Here is a 16,255-nt window from a genome sequence, read left to right as displayed (position 1 = left end):
CAAAGTTTCTCTCTTTATATATCTAGGATTGAAATTAATTATAATTATAATGGCATCTACATAACAATGTTTCCCTTTGCTAATCTGTACACTGCCAATGTTTCCTCTTTCACTTATTCTTTCCAAAATTCTCTTTTGGAGTTTTACATTTAAATCTAAGCCAAAAACCTCCCTATCCAGTTCTAATTTTATTCTTCATTCAATCTCTTCTTTCCAAACTCTCCCCCTCTACTACATTACAATTTTTACCAGGAATATTACACAATCAAGTAAGAGAAAACAATACCCAGCAGTCAGCACCAATCAGAGTTCTACTAGCATGAAGTGAGAGAAAAGGTTCTGGATGGATCTTTTAAGGAAGCAATTTATTCAAAGAACATAAAATCAGCTATGGTGTATAACCAGGCATAGGTACAATCAGTTAATGGACCAAACTGACAGAAAGATAGAGAAATAGACAATGAAGAAAAATTTCTACAATTGAATGACTTCCTAAATCTGTTATGAACAGTCTAAGCAATAAGTAGTTTCAAAGTGCAAAATAATAGTGATCCAAACTACAAAGGTAATAATTTTGAAATTATTAATTTGAATTAATTTGAAATTATCAAAATGTCAATATCTTCATTATATATTCATTATAAAATAAAAACAGGCAAACTTCAAACCTATACAAATACCTACTATTAATTTTATAGAGATCATTTCCAGTTCTGCACAAAATTTTAAAATATTATAAAATGAATTTCAATACAACCTTTTAAAATTTCTTGACAAAAAATGACTGCTTAAAAAACATTAAAGAATTTTATATGATTAAAAAAAATGCCAGGAGAAAATACTGATTTATTCAGCTTTGAATGTGTAGAAGGGGGAAAAAAAACTCTTCCTGCCTCAATATTAGAATGCATTTAGAAAATCATATATGACTCCCAATTTACCAGAATTTTGTATAAATCACCAGAGGAAATCAGAGATTAAAGAGAAGAGATGGTACATTAATCTCACAGGATATCCACATCCCTCACATGCCATCAATTATTTTTCTTCCTGGCTCCATTTCCTTGCTTACTTGCTAATTCAATTAAGGCTCTAATAATGATGAACTGTTCTGCACTCCCTCTTGAACTAGCCTGTTTGCCTTTGTAGACTTCTTGAATAAATTCATGAATGAAATCAAAGCGTATGTGCCTGTGAGGGGGGAGAAATGTTGAGGATACAAGCTTTTGCTGCCAATATTTAACTTTCAATGTTCCTTTGGTGGGGGGGGGGGGGGGATGCTATTGACAAAACTACAGAGAGAAAAGGAATCACGTAGGAAAAGCTGGTTAATGATGAAATAAAGCCAGAGATTAATTTGGAAACACTGCCACACCAAGTAAAAGACATCTTAACAACAACAAAAACATGTTTCTCTGTGGAAAGAGCATACTTTCCACAGCTATGGATTAGTTTCCAACATGGTGGCAGGAACACAGGCAATATGAGAGGCAGAGTTCGACATTCTTTCCTATGTGAGCAAGTAGCTATGGAATGTGGTTTTTTAATAGAAATCAGAGATTTTTAACATTACAATTAAAATATGAAGTTAACATTGACCTATTATATTTTAAATATATACAATTAAATGCCTTTCAAACTTATTAATACATTTCAATGTTTTATATAGAATGAAAAACAGTTATATATATTTTTAAATAAAATGCTGAACTAGTAGATAAAGTGAGATGCAAATGCTATTAGAGTCCATATGTCTATAAAATTTTTTTTGAGGTTTTTAAGGATTATGAAATTGTTCAGATAGCTTAAAAATGGTATGTTATTTATATTTTTTCTATCTGAGGTGCCTGAGTTTTAAATAAGAATTCATTAGTTTGGTTCCCTTTTGAAAGCAAATTTCTGGCTTCAAGATTACATCTCAGAGAACAGGAATATAAAACTCCCATATACAGTTTAAAATAATATTGTTTATAAATAATTTTCCAAGTAATTCACGTAAGATTCTGCATTACTAATAATGTTTTTTTCTAAATTTAGATTTATGACTCTACTTACTTACACAATAACCATGTATTTGTATTTAGAACTTCAAGAGTTACAGAATAAAAATTTTAAGTTTACTATATATTTGAAAAGATAGGCAGTATATAGAAAATAATGTTAAGTCACTTATAGTTATGGCTCTTCTTCAAATTACTCATCAAAATTGCCAGATTAGTATTTTCATAAACACACATAACTGAAACGCAACACTGATGAAAGAGAAAGAAAAGGGAAAAAGTTTCCTTAGGTGAACATGTCTTGTTAAAATCCTTATGTTTAGAGCACAGAATACTGTGGACATGCTCTTGTCAGGTAATTATAAAATACACCACTAGATGGAAGCAAAGTACTTACAGTTGGTGATGTAGCAGCGGAGAGCAAAGGTAAAATTCCTCCACAAGCAATGATGATGTTGTCTACCATTTGGGAAATGAGGTGAATTGTGTTATGTACAAAAATAATATTTTCATTGCTATTGACAAAATCCATTACAGACTTTGTGGAATGGCTAAAATAGCACAAAAACAAAACACAAGTGAACATTTTCTTAGCTTAATGCTACTTGTAACATTTACAAAGTAAAAATTATTGAAGAGCTAGGCAAATTTAAAATGGAATTATTAGAAAAGAAAACAATTTATAATTGAGATACCATATTGCAAAAAACAACATTCATCTCGGGAGGGTTTCTTTGTATCCTAGTGTATTAATTCGTTACTGGGTTTCTGCTTTAAAAATACAGTACATTAACTAGATTCAAGACAAATTATATTAGGTCAATGAATTTAGCCTAAAAAGTATTTTCACAAAAGCTTGTTATTTTGTGTTGTAATAAGTTTTCCTTATTTACTATCCTTAGGTAATTTAGAACAATTGGATAGTTAACTCCAAGTTTACCTTTCAGGTAATTTCTGTTTGTTTTATCACCAGACTGGAGCCCCACCTGTGACCAGCCATACTGAAAATGTGTACTGCTAGTCACAGAAGTGACATGATGGGAAAATATAAATGAATAGTAAAAATTCAAGGACTTACTGAATTAAAAAAGGTAAAAGACCTTAAAGGTCATCAGTGCAGTTTCCCACACAAAACATGCAATGTAGATACCCAAAAACATACACTGCTTTAGTTTGATGTCTGTCAGGAATATGAACTGTTTTCTAATGGGAAAAAAGAGGTTATTCCATAATCCATTTTAAGTCAATGATTCTCACTCATCAGAATTGTAAACTATCATCTACGATCTTTTAGATGTCAAGCTGTATGGCCTGATCCTAAAAATAAGTGCTTTTAAAAAATTAAGTAAAATTCTGCTTGGGGAATTTTACGAGAGCGCATGAAAACAGAAACATGTGGTATCTGTGTGTATGTTATGCATCCATCTTATGTTAAAGGAAGGGAAGTTGAGTACCACTCATTTGAGGACTACTAATATTCTAATTACGAAGTTACACTATATATCTCCGTTGATGTCATGCTAACAGTAATGTGTTTCACTGTGTTCCAGTTTCCTTATTTATCATCCCCAGGTAATTTAGCATAAAACAACACTAACAATGGGGCACCTGGGTGGCTCAGTCGGTTGAGCGTCCGACTTCAGCCGGGTCACGATCTCGCGGTCTGTGAGTTCGAGCCCCGCGTCGGGCTCTGGGCTGATGGTTCAGAGCCTGGAGCCTGCTTCCGATTCTGTGTCTCCCTCTCTCTCTGCCCCTCCCCCGTTCATGCTCTGTCTCTCTCTGTCTCAAGAATAAATAAACGTTAAAAAAAAAAAAAAAAAACACCACAACACTAACAATGGAAAGACCATTGTTTCTATCACATGAGTAGACTAAGGACAAACTGGTCAAATAAAATTAGAAGTAAAAGCTTTCTATAGCAGACATCGACTGTCCTCCATAATAGTTATTCCTTCTTCCCTGCTAACACAATCTAGATTTTGTTCTATTGTTGAGCTAGATCAAGTACAGGAAAGGTTGGCTTTACCTCAGCTATGAGGTTATTAACCAGTATTGCTCTATATAGGCCAGTCATTATAATCCCATTCCCTTTTGCTGGTGATTGCCTTCTGGCATGTGAGAGGTGAGAGGAAGATTTCCTGAGGGCTTCTTTTAGAAAAGAAGAAAGGAGGGTAAGGAGCTTGACCAGGAAAAAGTAGCAGAGGAGGAGGAGGAGGAGGAGGAGGAGGAGGAGGAGGAGGAGGAAAAGGAAGCGAAAGAGAAGGAGAAGAAAACAGGGAAAAGAAAAAAGAGGAAAGGGAAGAGGGAAAAAAGGGAGAGGAGGAACAAGGGGATGAAGGACGAAGAAGAAGAGACACTGCCTTCCAGTCTGGGCAAGTTTCCAATGTTTTAGTGGTGCTAGGAGCTGAATCAGCCACCTTGAATCTTAGAAAGAAAATTAGGAGAAGCAGAGAAGTCTCCTGGAGTCCAGAGAACATCACGCCATTGATTGTTTAAGTCAATGACAGTAGGGTACTCTGTTCCAGCCACGAACTTCTGAAATTATGCGCACGCACTCTTGTAACTGCTTAATTTGTCAAATATTTGCTATTAGAAAATCAACTGAAAGTGAAGCAGGGTAATGATTTAATTTATGCAGACTGTTTTCTTTAGGTGATTACATATAAACTGATACTAACGACTTCAAGGGCAAAGGCTCTAAAAACAGATGTCATAGATGATTTTAAATTTTAACACTATGTTATAATTTTATTACCCAGAAAAAAGTTAGTATATGGTATTAATTTTAACAGAAAAAGAACAAAAAATGTGGAAGCAGCTTTGAACCAAAATTTAACCTTTTTGTTGTTAAATCCCTTTTATACACAGAATAGGCAATGCCAGGTTTCAAAATTTTACTTTTTAATTGTCCTAAGTTCTTGGATACCTGTTGATTTGAGCCCTAGGCTTTATAACCTTACCTTTATGAAAATACTCATGTTTCTATACAAAGTTTTAGTGTTAGATTATTTTTTAAGTTTATTAATTTTGAGCGAGAAAGCGAGCGCAAGCGGGGAAGGGGCAAAGAGAGGGAGAGAGACAGACGGAGAGAGAATCCCAAGCAGGCCCTACGTTGCTAGCAAGGAGCCTGATGTTGTGGGGCTGAATCCTACCGGGAGATCATGACCTGAGCTGACATCAAGAGTTGGACACTGAGCCAACTGAGCCACCCCCAGGTGCCCCATGTTGGATTATTTTTAATAAGTTCAATTTGTGAGATTTTCAATGATATAATTCACTATGGATCAGTAATTTAAAATAGTCATTGTCTTAAGTGAAAGTTGTCTTAAGAAAAGAAATATTTCTACCTCCTCCAAACATGTACATCTGTTTCTAATGCAAACAGTAAATCGGTGAGAAGTCGCTGGTGCATTGGAGACCATTTAAACTCAGGAATACGAAACATTGTGGTGCGTGGACCTGGGCTGAACTGGCGCCTCTGTTCCTCAGTCATCGGCATGCCTCGAAATCCTAGGTCAACTCGGAGGTCTCTGTCTTGTTGTGTAATAGACCGACCCTGAACAGCCTAGAGAAAGAAAAGGTGAACTTCTGTAGACTGCCAAAGAAATACATGATTTCAAAAAGAAAACAGTAAGTATAGTCAAGTGAGTGAGGAGAGCTCCTGCATGTAACTTTGATAGGTTAATCTATTTTACACATATTATTCATCTGGTGATTCCATAGACAGAAACCTTTTTGAGCTGAAGAGGCTACTATTATTACTTTTATTTTTCTGTTTCAAAAACCAGGCAAGGACATCAAATACTTCAAGTCTAACACCAGGGTTCACATTGAAAACCAAGTCCTCTTTACCTTTGTTTATGGAGTCTTCATATTAGATACATGTGTCCCTTACAAAAGTGAGCATATAATTAAAATTGAAGTATACGGGATATATGTCATCAACTAACTATACTTAGAAACACAAGATTAAAAATATTACTTGAACATACTGAAATTAACTCAAAAGTCTATTTTACTCACAATACTTCAATTTCGAAAAATAGTACATTTATTTGACAAGTTAGAAAACCAGAAAAATACCTACAACCTCTGAAAACCAGGCAAGCCTAGCGATTATTATGCTCAATAAACAACGCACTATGCTTTCCTTTCATTTAAATCTTCACCTAACTCAATATCCCCACTCCCTTCCAATTACCATGGTAGTACAACCGCCACAAAAATAGAAACTGGCAGTTAACAGAGAAAAAATAAAAATAGCTTTCCCACACACAGAATACATGTTTTGTTTGTTTGTTGTGGTTTCTTCCCCACACGGAATATGTAAGGATTGTTATTAGAGTACAAAGACACCAGAAACGTATGGTTTACTCTTTATAATACAATTCTAATGGAAACATGTTAACCTTATCTTTGATGGTATGAAACATTGAGTGGAAAACCCAGAGAACAACCAAAAACCCAAATCACTAATGGTAAAAGTATTCTTCAATTCTTAATCATAAGGTAATTTAGCCTGGAAAATAAGGAAGTGGTCTTAAAACTCAAAGCTCCACAATTTAAATTCATATCAGAAAACATCATCTATTTTTAGCTTTACTCTGGTGAGGCCAGAAATGCAGCACTAACATTTCCTCACCACTAGGCCTAAGAATCTTTAATTTTCTCATAACCACGACTCCTAGCCACATCGTTGTAAAGAAAATTTTCACTGCTAATAAGTCCAAATTTTCTCAGCCATACTACCTACCTCACAGGGCGGTTGTGAGGATTAAATCTGAAAACATATAGCACAGTGCCTGGAACATAGTAGGCACTTGATAAATAACAGTTCCCTTTTCCCTTCCCTTTCATTTCATTTATCAGTTCAATCTGGGCTCCAAGTCCTCTTTGCTATAATCCACACAACGGGGTTGGGCCTGAAGCTTAAAAGGTTAAAATTAATCAAGTATTCAGAATGAAGATCTTGAGTACAAAATGTGTAAATTTAGTCACAGAGTCACAAAATAGGGGAACGGGTAGAGCCCTTCCAGGTCATATTTTAATCTGGTACAAACACTTGTACTGTATAAGGAAATTCAGGCCCAGAGAGGCCCAACAAAGGTACACAGACACAATGTGGTGGAGTTGGAAATATAATTCAGATATTTTAAATTTCTTTTGTATATATACTACCATAACACGTGATTCCCAAAGTTACTATAATGCCATAATTAAGTATAAACATGATGTGACTGTTCGGAAATTACTCTGCCGTAGTGCTAACAACTCAGGATCTGTCCAATGCATTTTTAGAACTCACGTAGGATAACTCACTTGCGTTGTAGCAGTGGTCTGGATTTTTCGAATTTCCTTTCCTGATTCTTTGCCATCGTCAGATCTCTCAGTATCTGAAATTATACTTCCTGCATCAATATTTGGTACAATTTTGCTACCAGATGACTCGGTTTCCAGAGTGGTAGCAGTCATTTCAGCATACTCTAACCCTTTAGAGGATGACGCTAAGTCTCTTTCAGAAATACTGCTCATTCCATCGGATGTTGTATGGATTTTGAACTCTTTTTCTTCTATGATACTTGATGTACAACTTAAGTCTACACTACCAGTCATATGAGCAAGCAATCCAAGGTCATCACTAACACCAAGATGTACTTGTGTGTCCTGAATATTTGGAATAATGTGATTGCTAGAAAGTTCAGGAAGAAGTTTCTCCTCCTGTTTAGGTATTTTATCGAAGAGAAATGACGTACTACTGTTCGGAAGTTCATCCTTCTCATCTGCTAGTGTTATCAATGGACCATTATCCTTTTCTTCATTTTTTTTAATGATACCAACACTTCCATGTACATTGTTCTGGAGTTTCTCAACAGCAGCACTATATACATTATCCAATAAAGATTCAACCTCCACAAGGGCACCATTCTCTCCACCTACTAACGTCTCTGGTGATAAATCCATATCATCAAGCTTTACTTCGGTGGCTTCTACTTTCTCTGCTTTTATATCAACCAAAAGATCATGCACTTCCACATGCACACCACCTCCCGGTCTCTCTGAATTTCCAAGAATACCATCTGACACTTTTGTCGACATGAGCAAGTCTCTAGTGTCTGTGCTGACAGGGTAATCTGTCTCACTTTCCGGGCTCTGGCTTTGTGAGAGATCTTCCATCTCTCGGATTTCCATTCCACCTTTCGCTCCTGTTGTCTGTGACGAAAGACCAGAGATGGTGCTCACATTCCCCTTTTTTCCCTTTTTAATGTTTTCCTCCTCTTGTCTCTGATATTCTTCATACATTTTGGCTAGGTATTCTTTATGTGCTTCGTAAGTGACCTTAGGAATAAGCAAAGAAAACATTAAGGCATTTCATATACATACCAAGGAGAAAAAAATACAAGTAAAGTTATGTTAATAGCGAAAATGGTATCAAAATTACGATTTCAAATGTAGCACATATTAATCTTAAATTTCATTAAGTAATTGGAAGTAATTGTCAAAAATAGTTACATATGACTTATTTTATATACGTGTGTGTGTGTGTGTGTGTGTGTGTGTGTGTGTGTTATATATACAATGTCCAAAAACAGTTAAGTAAACTAGCAACATTAAAGTTTTAAGTGAAGTAATCTTTTCTTTTAGGTTGAGTATTTCAATGTTACTCTAACCTAATATGCCAGTTGAATTCCTACATATTTGAGTTCAGCTAACACAGAAAATTGGCTAATAATATATATAATATCCAAAGTATTACCATATCAGTTTTCACCATCTATTATTTATGTGTGCCTACTTCCAATTGAGATTTTTAAAAATCACACATATCTATAAATACGTACATTTTTAAACTGTTAAAACATCACAAATTTATCTTTATATAGACTAATGGGTTACTTTACATGGCTTGTTTAAGAATAATTATGAAATATATGTTTTCATAAAACATGAAATGTTTTTCTTATCAAGTAGTATTTTAAAATTTGTTAATGATAAAAGGTGCCAATACATTATAAAATGTAAGTTTTAACAGAAATAAAAGCTCTTCTAAAATTGAAAATAATAAAGTTCAAAATCTTTCCTTATAGGCACATATGATATTGACCTAAATGACAATGGATTTTAGGTTGAGAGGGATCTTCCTTTGGAGATTATGTTGATACAAAAATTCCTTTATTTTACAGAAGAGGAAATCAAGTCCTAAAAGTGGAAGCTGGCTAACTATAGCCCATGAATCAAACGTGCTTATCACCTGTTTTAGTAAGTAAAGTTATACAAGAACACAGCCATGTTCATTTTTTACACGTTTCCTATGGCTATTTTCACACCACGTGGCAGAGTTAAATAGCTGCTTCAGAGGCTGGCTGTACAGCCCCCAAGACCTAAAATATTTACTATCTGTACAGGTTAAAAAAACATTAAAAAGAACATTTTTCTAACCCTTGCACAAAAGGACTATACAAATTTCCTGAAGTCACAAAACTGAATTGTGGCACAGACTGGATTAAAAGCCAAACTTCTGACACCCACGCTTTTTCTAGGACACCACATAATGAGAAATCTTGACTCTGATTTTTCCAGAATCTAATGTGTACATAAATGTGCATGTTAACTCACTACTTTCTCTCACCAAAGATCAGGTAACATTTAAAATACAGATATATAGATTCTTAGAATTAAAAAGGAAAGATAATGCAATTAAAAATGCCACTAAACTTAAACCCTTATTCATGATTCACTTGGAAATAAAGGCAATTTCTCATTACTTTTCAGAAAGTATTTTTCAGCATGTATTTCATGAAATATTCTTTTAAGAACCAGTAGATATATTTAAGGTAAAAGAACTATTGGCTCAGACTCGAGCTATAAAACGTATGTGGGGTTACGTCTGGGGTCTAAAATCCCTGGTTCATAAACATGGGGTTTCAATGAAATGATCTATAAAATATTTCAAGCTCTAACAGTGTTACGGAATAGAGAGAAAAAAAACCAAAAACACTAAAGAAAGTGGAGATAAAGGAATCGGCCATAATGTAAAATGCCCACAAGATGGCACCAGATGCGTGTTTATAGCCATTGAATCCACAGCTGAAACCCTGATGATATAAAATGCTACATCTCCTTACCTTGGAATGAGCTATTGAGAGTGTATCAACCCAGACTCTCCATCCTCCCCATTCATATTTTATTGCATGATACAACAGAATCCGGAAGATATTGTAGACCATCTCGGTAATCTTCTGTTCCTCAGAATTTTTAGGATTGATATAGCCAAGAGAAAACATCCAATCCTGCCACACTGAACACTGCAATAAGCATCTAGTGGGTTAAAAAAAACAAAAACAAAAAAATCCCACCTCATTAAAAATACCTGAATTATATTAGAATTTACTATTTTTAAATTTAGATAAAGAGTGAAAATATGATCTGACCTAGGTAAAGCAAGATGCACAGTCATTCTGCACATTCTATATTCTATACCTGGAATGATTTTCTCCCATTTTTCTACCTGGAAAAATCCAAATTATCATTTCAAATTGGTTTCCTAACTCTCCCAGTCAGATTTAGTTATCGTTTCTCTACTTCCTCATCACCTGTAGCACTCACAATGCACTTAATACATTACATATTAATCATTCTTTTCTTGTTATCTTCCCCATTAAATTGTGCCAAGACTGAACACGGAGACAATCTGTGCGCAGCACAGTGCTTGATACATACCAGACATTCAATACATATTTGTTGAAGACTCAGGATCACCCACAGCCCTAGACTGTACCCCATGTCTTAACTAACTTAAAAATGCATCACAATAATCAGTTATTGGACAGAAACTGAGAAAAGCAGAGATGAATATGAGCAACTCCAACACAATTACAACACACAGGTATCACCAGAAGGAATGGTGCATCTTAAATATGTGTACTCATATCCACAATTAAAATATAATACCCACATGATCAAATAAAAATATAAAAGTAAGTATAATGAACGTACATTAGATCAAAGAAACATAAAATGCCTTTTCGGAGAATTACAAGTATTTAGCAACATGGGAAAGTTTTGAAAAACTTTTTGAAAGAGACTAAAAATAAAGGAGAGAAAATAATTACGGAATAAAGCTTTGTTAGAGTATTGAAATTGCTTACCTTCTATTTTCACGACTGTTACTGAAAAGTTTTATCATGTCAGATAAAAATAAACGACGAACTTCCATCAGTTCGGCACTTGGTGTAGAGTTTTTTAACAAAGTTGCCACCACCTTAAGAATCACTGTGAATACGCACACAAAAAAGTCAAGATTTACAACTGCATATCTTCCACTCAAAAACCTTTCCTCATTTTCAGCTTAGCCCTATGGTAGGTGAGTTAGAAGTATTATGAACTATGGTAAACTATGATTAAGGTGGTTAGGAAAAGTTTCGATTTAGTTTCACATGTTATCATGTCATTACTGCATTAACATAAAGAATTGCCATTTGGATAGCTAAAGAAAATAAATAAAAAGAAGAAATAACAAGTGTTGGTGAGGATGTGGAGAAAAGGGAACTCTCCTGCACTGTTGGTAAGAATGTAATTTGGTGCAGCCACTGTGAAAAACAGTATGAAGGGTCTTCAACAATTAAAAATAGAATTACCATTATGATTCAATAATTCCACTACTGGGTATTGACCCAAAGCAAACAAAAAACTAAATCTAAAAGATATATGCACCTCTATGTTCAGTGCAACATAATTTATAATAGCCAAGACATGGACGCAACCTAAGTGTCCATCAGCAGATAAACAGCTAAAGAAGATGTGGTATTTACACACACTAGGATATTAGTTGTAAAATGAGATCTTGCCTTTTGCAACAATATGCATGGACCTAGAGAGTACTATGCTAAGAGAAATAAGTTAGAGGGAGAAAGTCAAATACCATGATTTGACTTACATGTGGAAGGAATCTAAACAAACAAACCAACCAAAAAACCCCACAAATACACTCAGAACTAGAGAACTGCTGGTTGTCAAATGAGAGGGAGGTAGGGAGATGGGCAAACAAAATACGTGAAAGGAATTAAGAATTACATACTTCCAGTTACACAGTAGATAAGTTACAGGGATATATATATATATATATCCTATGCTGTAGGTATAGCATGTATATATATATATATATATATACATATATATATTTTTTTTAAATTGCTATTTGCTCACTTGGATTCTGAATTTTCACTGTAGAATCTGGCTCTGGATGTGGTTTGTGTACAACTTGAGTACATACTTGCTCTGTCAAGATCTGAAAGATGAAGAATTTGAATTTCATTTAATAAATAATTTAAATCATAATTTAAAAATATAGATATACAAAGAATGCAAAAAATGTCAATTCTGTCAAAATCAAATGAAACTCTCTTCTAAGGGTCCTCTAGTCATTCTGAAACTTCTAAACTCTTTAATTCTTCAGTTTTCAAATTTTGTTTATTATGGATAAAGACAAAAACAAACCAGTATTGACAGAAGGAAAGATTAATTAGGAAACCCAAGAATTACTCTGTTTGAAATACCCTTACACTGTACATCCTTAGCAAACTTATGGTGTATAAACATTTGACTCTTATGTCATTAATTTTAAAAAACTTAGAAAGTAAGGCAATAAAAAAAAATGTCTGAGCCTGGGTCTCAACTTCAAAATGAAGTGTGATAAAGGAAAAGCCTTCATTAGAAATGTGGCTCTTTGTCATTTACTAATGAATTTTTCTTTAAACTTATTTTTTGAAGTAACAAAAAAAAAATGACACGAAATTAACCAAATAAAGAAAAAAACAGAATTCTAAAACATTTTCTAATTTTTTCCACTAAAATTTAGCAGTCTCTATGAGTGTTGGATTCTTACACATCTTTTTCACTGTTATATTCCTAGCAATCAGCACAATGCCTGACACACTGCCAATATTCAAACATTTGTTAAATTTAAGAATGGATAACTGAATTATATATAAATAATGGACATACGGCTGTTCACTGTATTTTAGGCTTTAGCCTGTGTATACCTATTCTTGCATGAGTATAGTCCAAAGAGACTATACTTAATAAGAATATAATTTTATATTACTGATTTAATTTCCTGTTTAAATTAATATGCTAAGTTCTGAATGAAACGTTCAGTTCAGCCTACAGTAAGGTACAATATCTATGGAGAAACCATAAAAGTTAGTTGAGAGCCTAGTTGTACTTAGCCATTATTATGAAAGTTGAGGATGGGGAAAGGGAATTAATTACGAGCCAGAAATGATCCCTTCTGATTAGAAAAAGACCATGATATCCAGTATAGGCACTTTTCTGACCTTCTGCTCAGAAATGAGAAAGAAGAAAAAGGAGATAAAGATAGAAAACTGACTTATGTATATTAGGAATGTTCATCAAAAAGGTATTGCCTTGAAATTAAAACTAACCTACCGTTACTAAAATGATAAATACAGGGTTTAAGAACCTCTCTCCTTCACGCCTATAATTGTGTTTAAACCAAACACTTTGTTGTTGAAACTGAACAGTGCCTCAGGATTTTCTGAATACTGCACTACAGACGTGCACTACTAATCAGATGGAGCAGACACATGGGACAAAAATTTCTTTGCAAATCCTAGGAATTTGAAAATACCAAAGAACATTCAGTGGTTTTGTATGCATACAAGAAGTTTTCACACCAGTCTGCCCAAAAAAGCCCTGGTGTGGCCCTTCAGCCCAGTGGACCACATCCCTAAAATTCTGGTTACAAACAGATTAAAAATAACTGTAGACAAGCTTGGGAAAGATCAGGCCACACTCTTCCATGATGAAGATTAGTTAAAACCATCTCACCCCAAAAATAAGAAACCTCATTGCAAAGAAAATAATATTTATCCCAAAAAATCTACAATTTTATATTGTCCTTTTTAAGTCTGTATTTAATCTTCTAACGATGAGGATAATAATGGTCTTGCCTACCTAATAAACTTGCTAGGAAGATCAAAGAAGGCTCTATATGTGAAAGTGTTTTGAAAATTGTAACATATTCATGTATGAGTTTTTTAAGTACAAAAACATATTTAGAAACTCAGCATGTACTTATTAAGAACCATTTATGTGCCCACACTCTGCTACATAGTTGGAATGAGAAACATAGATGCTAGGTGGAACTATTATTTCAAGAATCAATTAATTGTCGAGACAGGCATAAATACATGTTCCTTTTTTTTAATGTTTATTTATTTTTGATAGATAGAACACAAGGGGCAGGGGGTGGGGGAGAAGAGAGAGTGGGAAACACAAAAATCTGAAGCAGACTCCAGGCTCTGAGCTGTCAGCACAGAGCCCAACGCAGAGCTCGAACCCACAAACCATGCGATATGACCTGAGTTGAAGTCAGAAGCTTAACCAACTGAGCCACCCAGGCACCCCAAGAACCTATATGAGTTTTTACAAGAGGGAGGGAAATAAGGAGATATAAATAAGGAGAGATGAATATAGATATAAACATTGTAATGAAAGGACATGACTCAAGATGGGCCATGAGAGTTTGACTTGTATTGATTACAGATACGCATAGGAAGCTAATCCCAGCCCCTACAAAACCAAAATTGTAGGAAGGGTTCAGAGCCAGATACGGACATGAAATCCAATTTGTATTAAGCCTTAGAGCACATCTCAATTCATAGCCACATTTTAAGAATTCCATAGCCACCTGTGACTAGTGGCTAATCATTTTGGACAGGGCTGAGGAACAATAATGAATTATAAGCATGGAAGTAACTTGATAAATATGTTATTTAGATACACAGATCTGAGCCTAGCATTATACATTTAAATTCTATTTTATAAATGGAATTATCTCACAACTCATGGGCCACAGAAAGAGTTTAGGCTTAAGCAGGAGTTGTTAAAGCTTCCTCTCTGACGTACTCACTCCCCAGCTTCATCATGTATAAATCATTTTAGATAGTAGGCTCAATTTCTAAGACAAAAGTAGTACTAGGCTATTTCTTAAAATGGCAAACTATTGACCCCACCGTTACACCCAATTGCCACTGTAAGTATCTGGGTCAGAGAATCTTCGTATCTTTATAATTTGAACAAGCTGTATTACTTTTTTCACTTAGTTTCTTTATCTGTGAAAAGAATATTTGAACAAGATATTTAACATACTGTCCACCTATGAGAGTCTATAATTTTGAGAAAAGGGTTTCATTTTTATAAGTTTTAAGCATGCTACCACCTTGTAAAAATTTTGTGTTCAGAAACTGTTATACCCTAACAGAAAAAGATAAAGTAACCAAAATACATATATACACATTTTTGTTTAAACAAAACAAAACGAAACAAAACAAAACTTGTGATGAGCACTAGGTGCATGAATCACTAAATTCTACTCTTGAAACTAGTATTACTGTATGTTAACTAAATGGAATTTAAATAAAAACTTGAAACTAAAAAAAAAAATCAGTTCATTATTTCTGTAAGACATTGAGCTCTTCAGATGAGAAGTTCCCACACTTGGCTGCCTCTGTCTACATTAATATTTAACTGAATTATAGGAACAATATTTAAAGAGAAATAGTAAACCCAAACCTATGAGGTAAAATTAATATCCCAATACTTAATATAGTAAATAATCAGATAGTGTTGTTAAGATCTATATCAAACAGAACAATCTAGTTTTGTGCTTACAAGACATATTTTAAAATCTAACAAATTATATTTTTAAGTATGTTTGAGAGTCCTAACAAGTATTAAGAAAATATAATTATCCATAATTTAGAGATGGAATAAAAAAGCAAAAATAAAGCAAATCAACTTAAGATAAAAATTTTGCAAATAATGTAATTCTCAGAAAGTATTCATATAAAAATAATTTTGAGTTATTTCAAAGAGGAGTTCACTAAAGCCTACTTCTTAGTCTTAGCATAGGACCTATAAGAATAAATTCACCTCAGAAAACTAAGAGACAGGGTATTTCCTTAATAATTTTTAAAAATTTTCAGAATAACTGAGATAGATCTTTACATCTTTTATACAATGGTATCTGCTATATCCTGCCAAAAGGTCTTAGTTACTTTGTCCTTTAATATTTGTTATTTATTCTATTATAGGCATTACCAGACTTAGAATTTTTTTAAAAGAGAGATTTCTTTGTTTTTTAAAGTTTATTTATTTATTTTTTGAGAGAGAGAGGAAGTGAGCACAAGCAGGGGGGGAGCAGAGAGAGAGGGGGACAGAGGATTTGAAGTGGG

The 16,255-nt window shown here is 34.0% G+C and overlaps 1 protein-coding gene across 11 annotated transcripts in view; it reads right to left on the bottom strand.

The window, feature by feature from the left end:
- Positions 1 to 16,255, bottom strand: part of NBEA (neurobeachin) — a 689,522-nt gene that overhangs the window by 471,840 nt on the left and 201,427 nt on the right. For all 11 annotated transcript variants that reach the window (XM_045473789.1, XM_045473805.1, XM_045473824.1 and 8 more), the window contains 6 exons: positions 12,204 to 12,285; positions 11,147 to 11,270; positions 10,124 to 10,316; positions 7,320 to 8,336; positions 5,348 to 5,565; positions 2,398 to 2,551 (listed from right to left, as the gene is read on the bottom strand). In XM_045473789.1, coding sequence (XP_045329745.1) covers positions 2,398 to 2,551; positions 5,348 to 5,565; positions 7,320 to 8,336; positions 10,124 to 10,316; positions 11,147 to 11,270; positions 12,204 to 12,285 — 1,788 coding nt within the window. The remainder of the gene's footprint in view (positions 1 to 2,397; positions 2,552 to 5,347; positions 5,566 to 7,319; positions 8,337 to 10,123; positions 10,317 to 11,146; positions 11,271 to 12,203; positions 12,286 to 16,255) is intronic.

The sequence above is a fragment of the Leopardus geoffroyi genome, chromosome A1 (genome assembly GCF_018350155.1).
Source record: "Leopardus geoffroyi isolate Oge1 chromosome A1, O.geoffroyi_Oge1_pat1.0, whole genome shotgun sequence".
Taxonomy (NCBI): domain Eukaryota; kingdom Metazoa; phylum Chordata; class Mammalia; order Carnivora; family Felidae; genus Leopardus; species Leopardus geoffroyi.
Note: the sequence above shows the minus strand (reverse complement) of the source record. Positions and strands in the feature narration are given on the sequence as shown.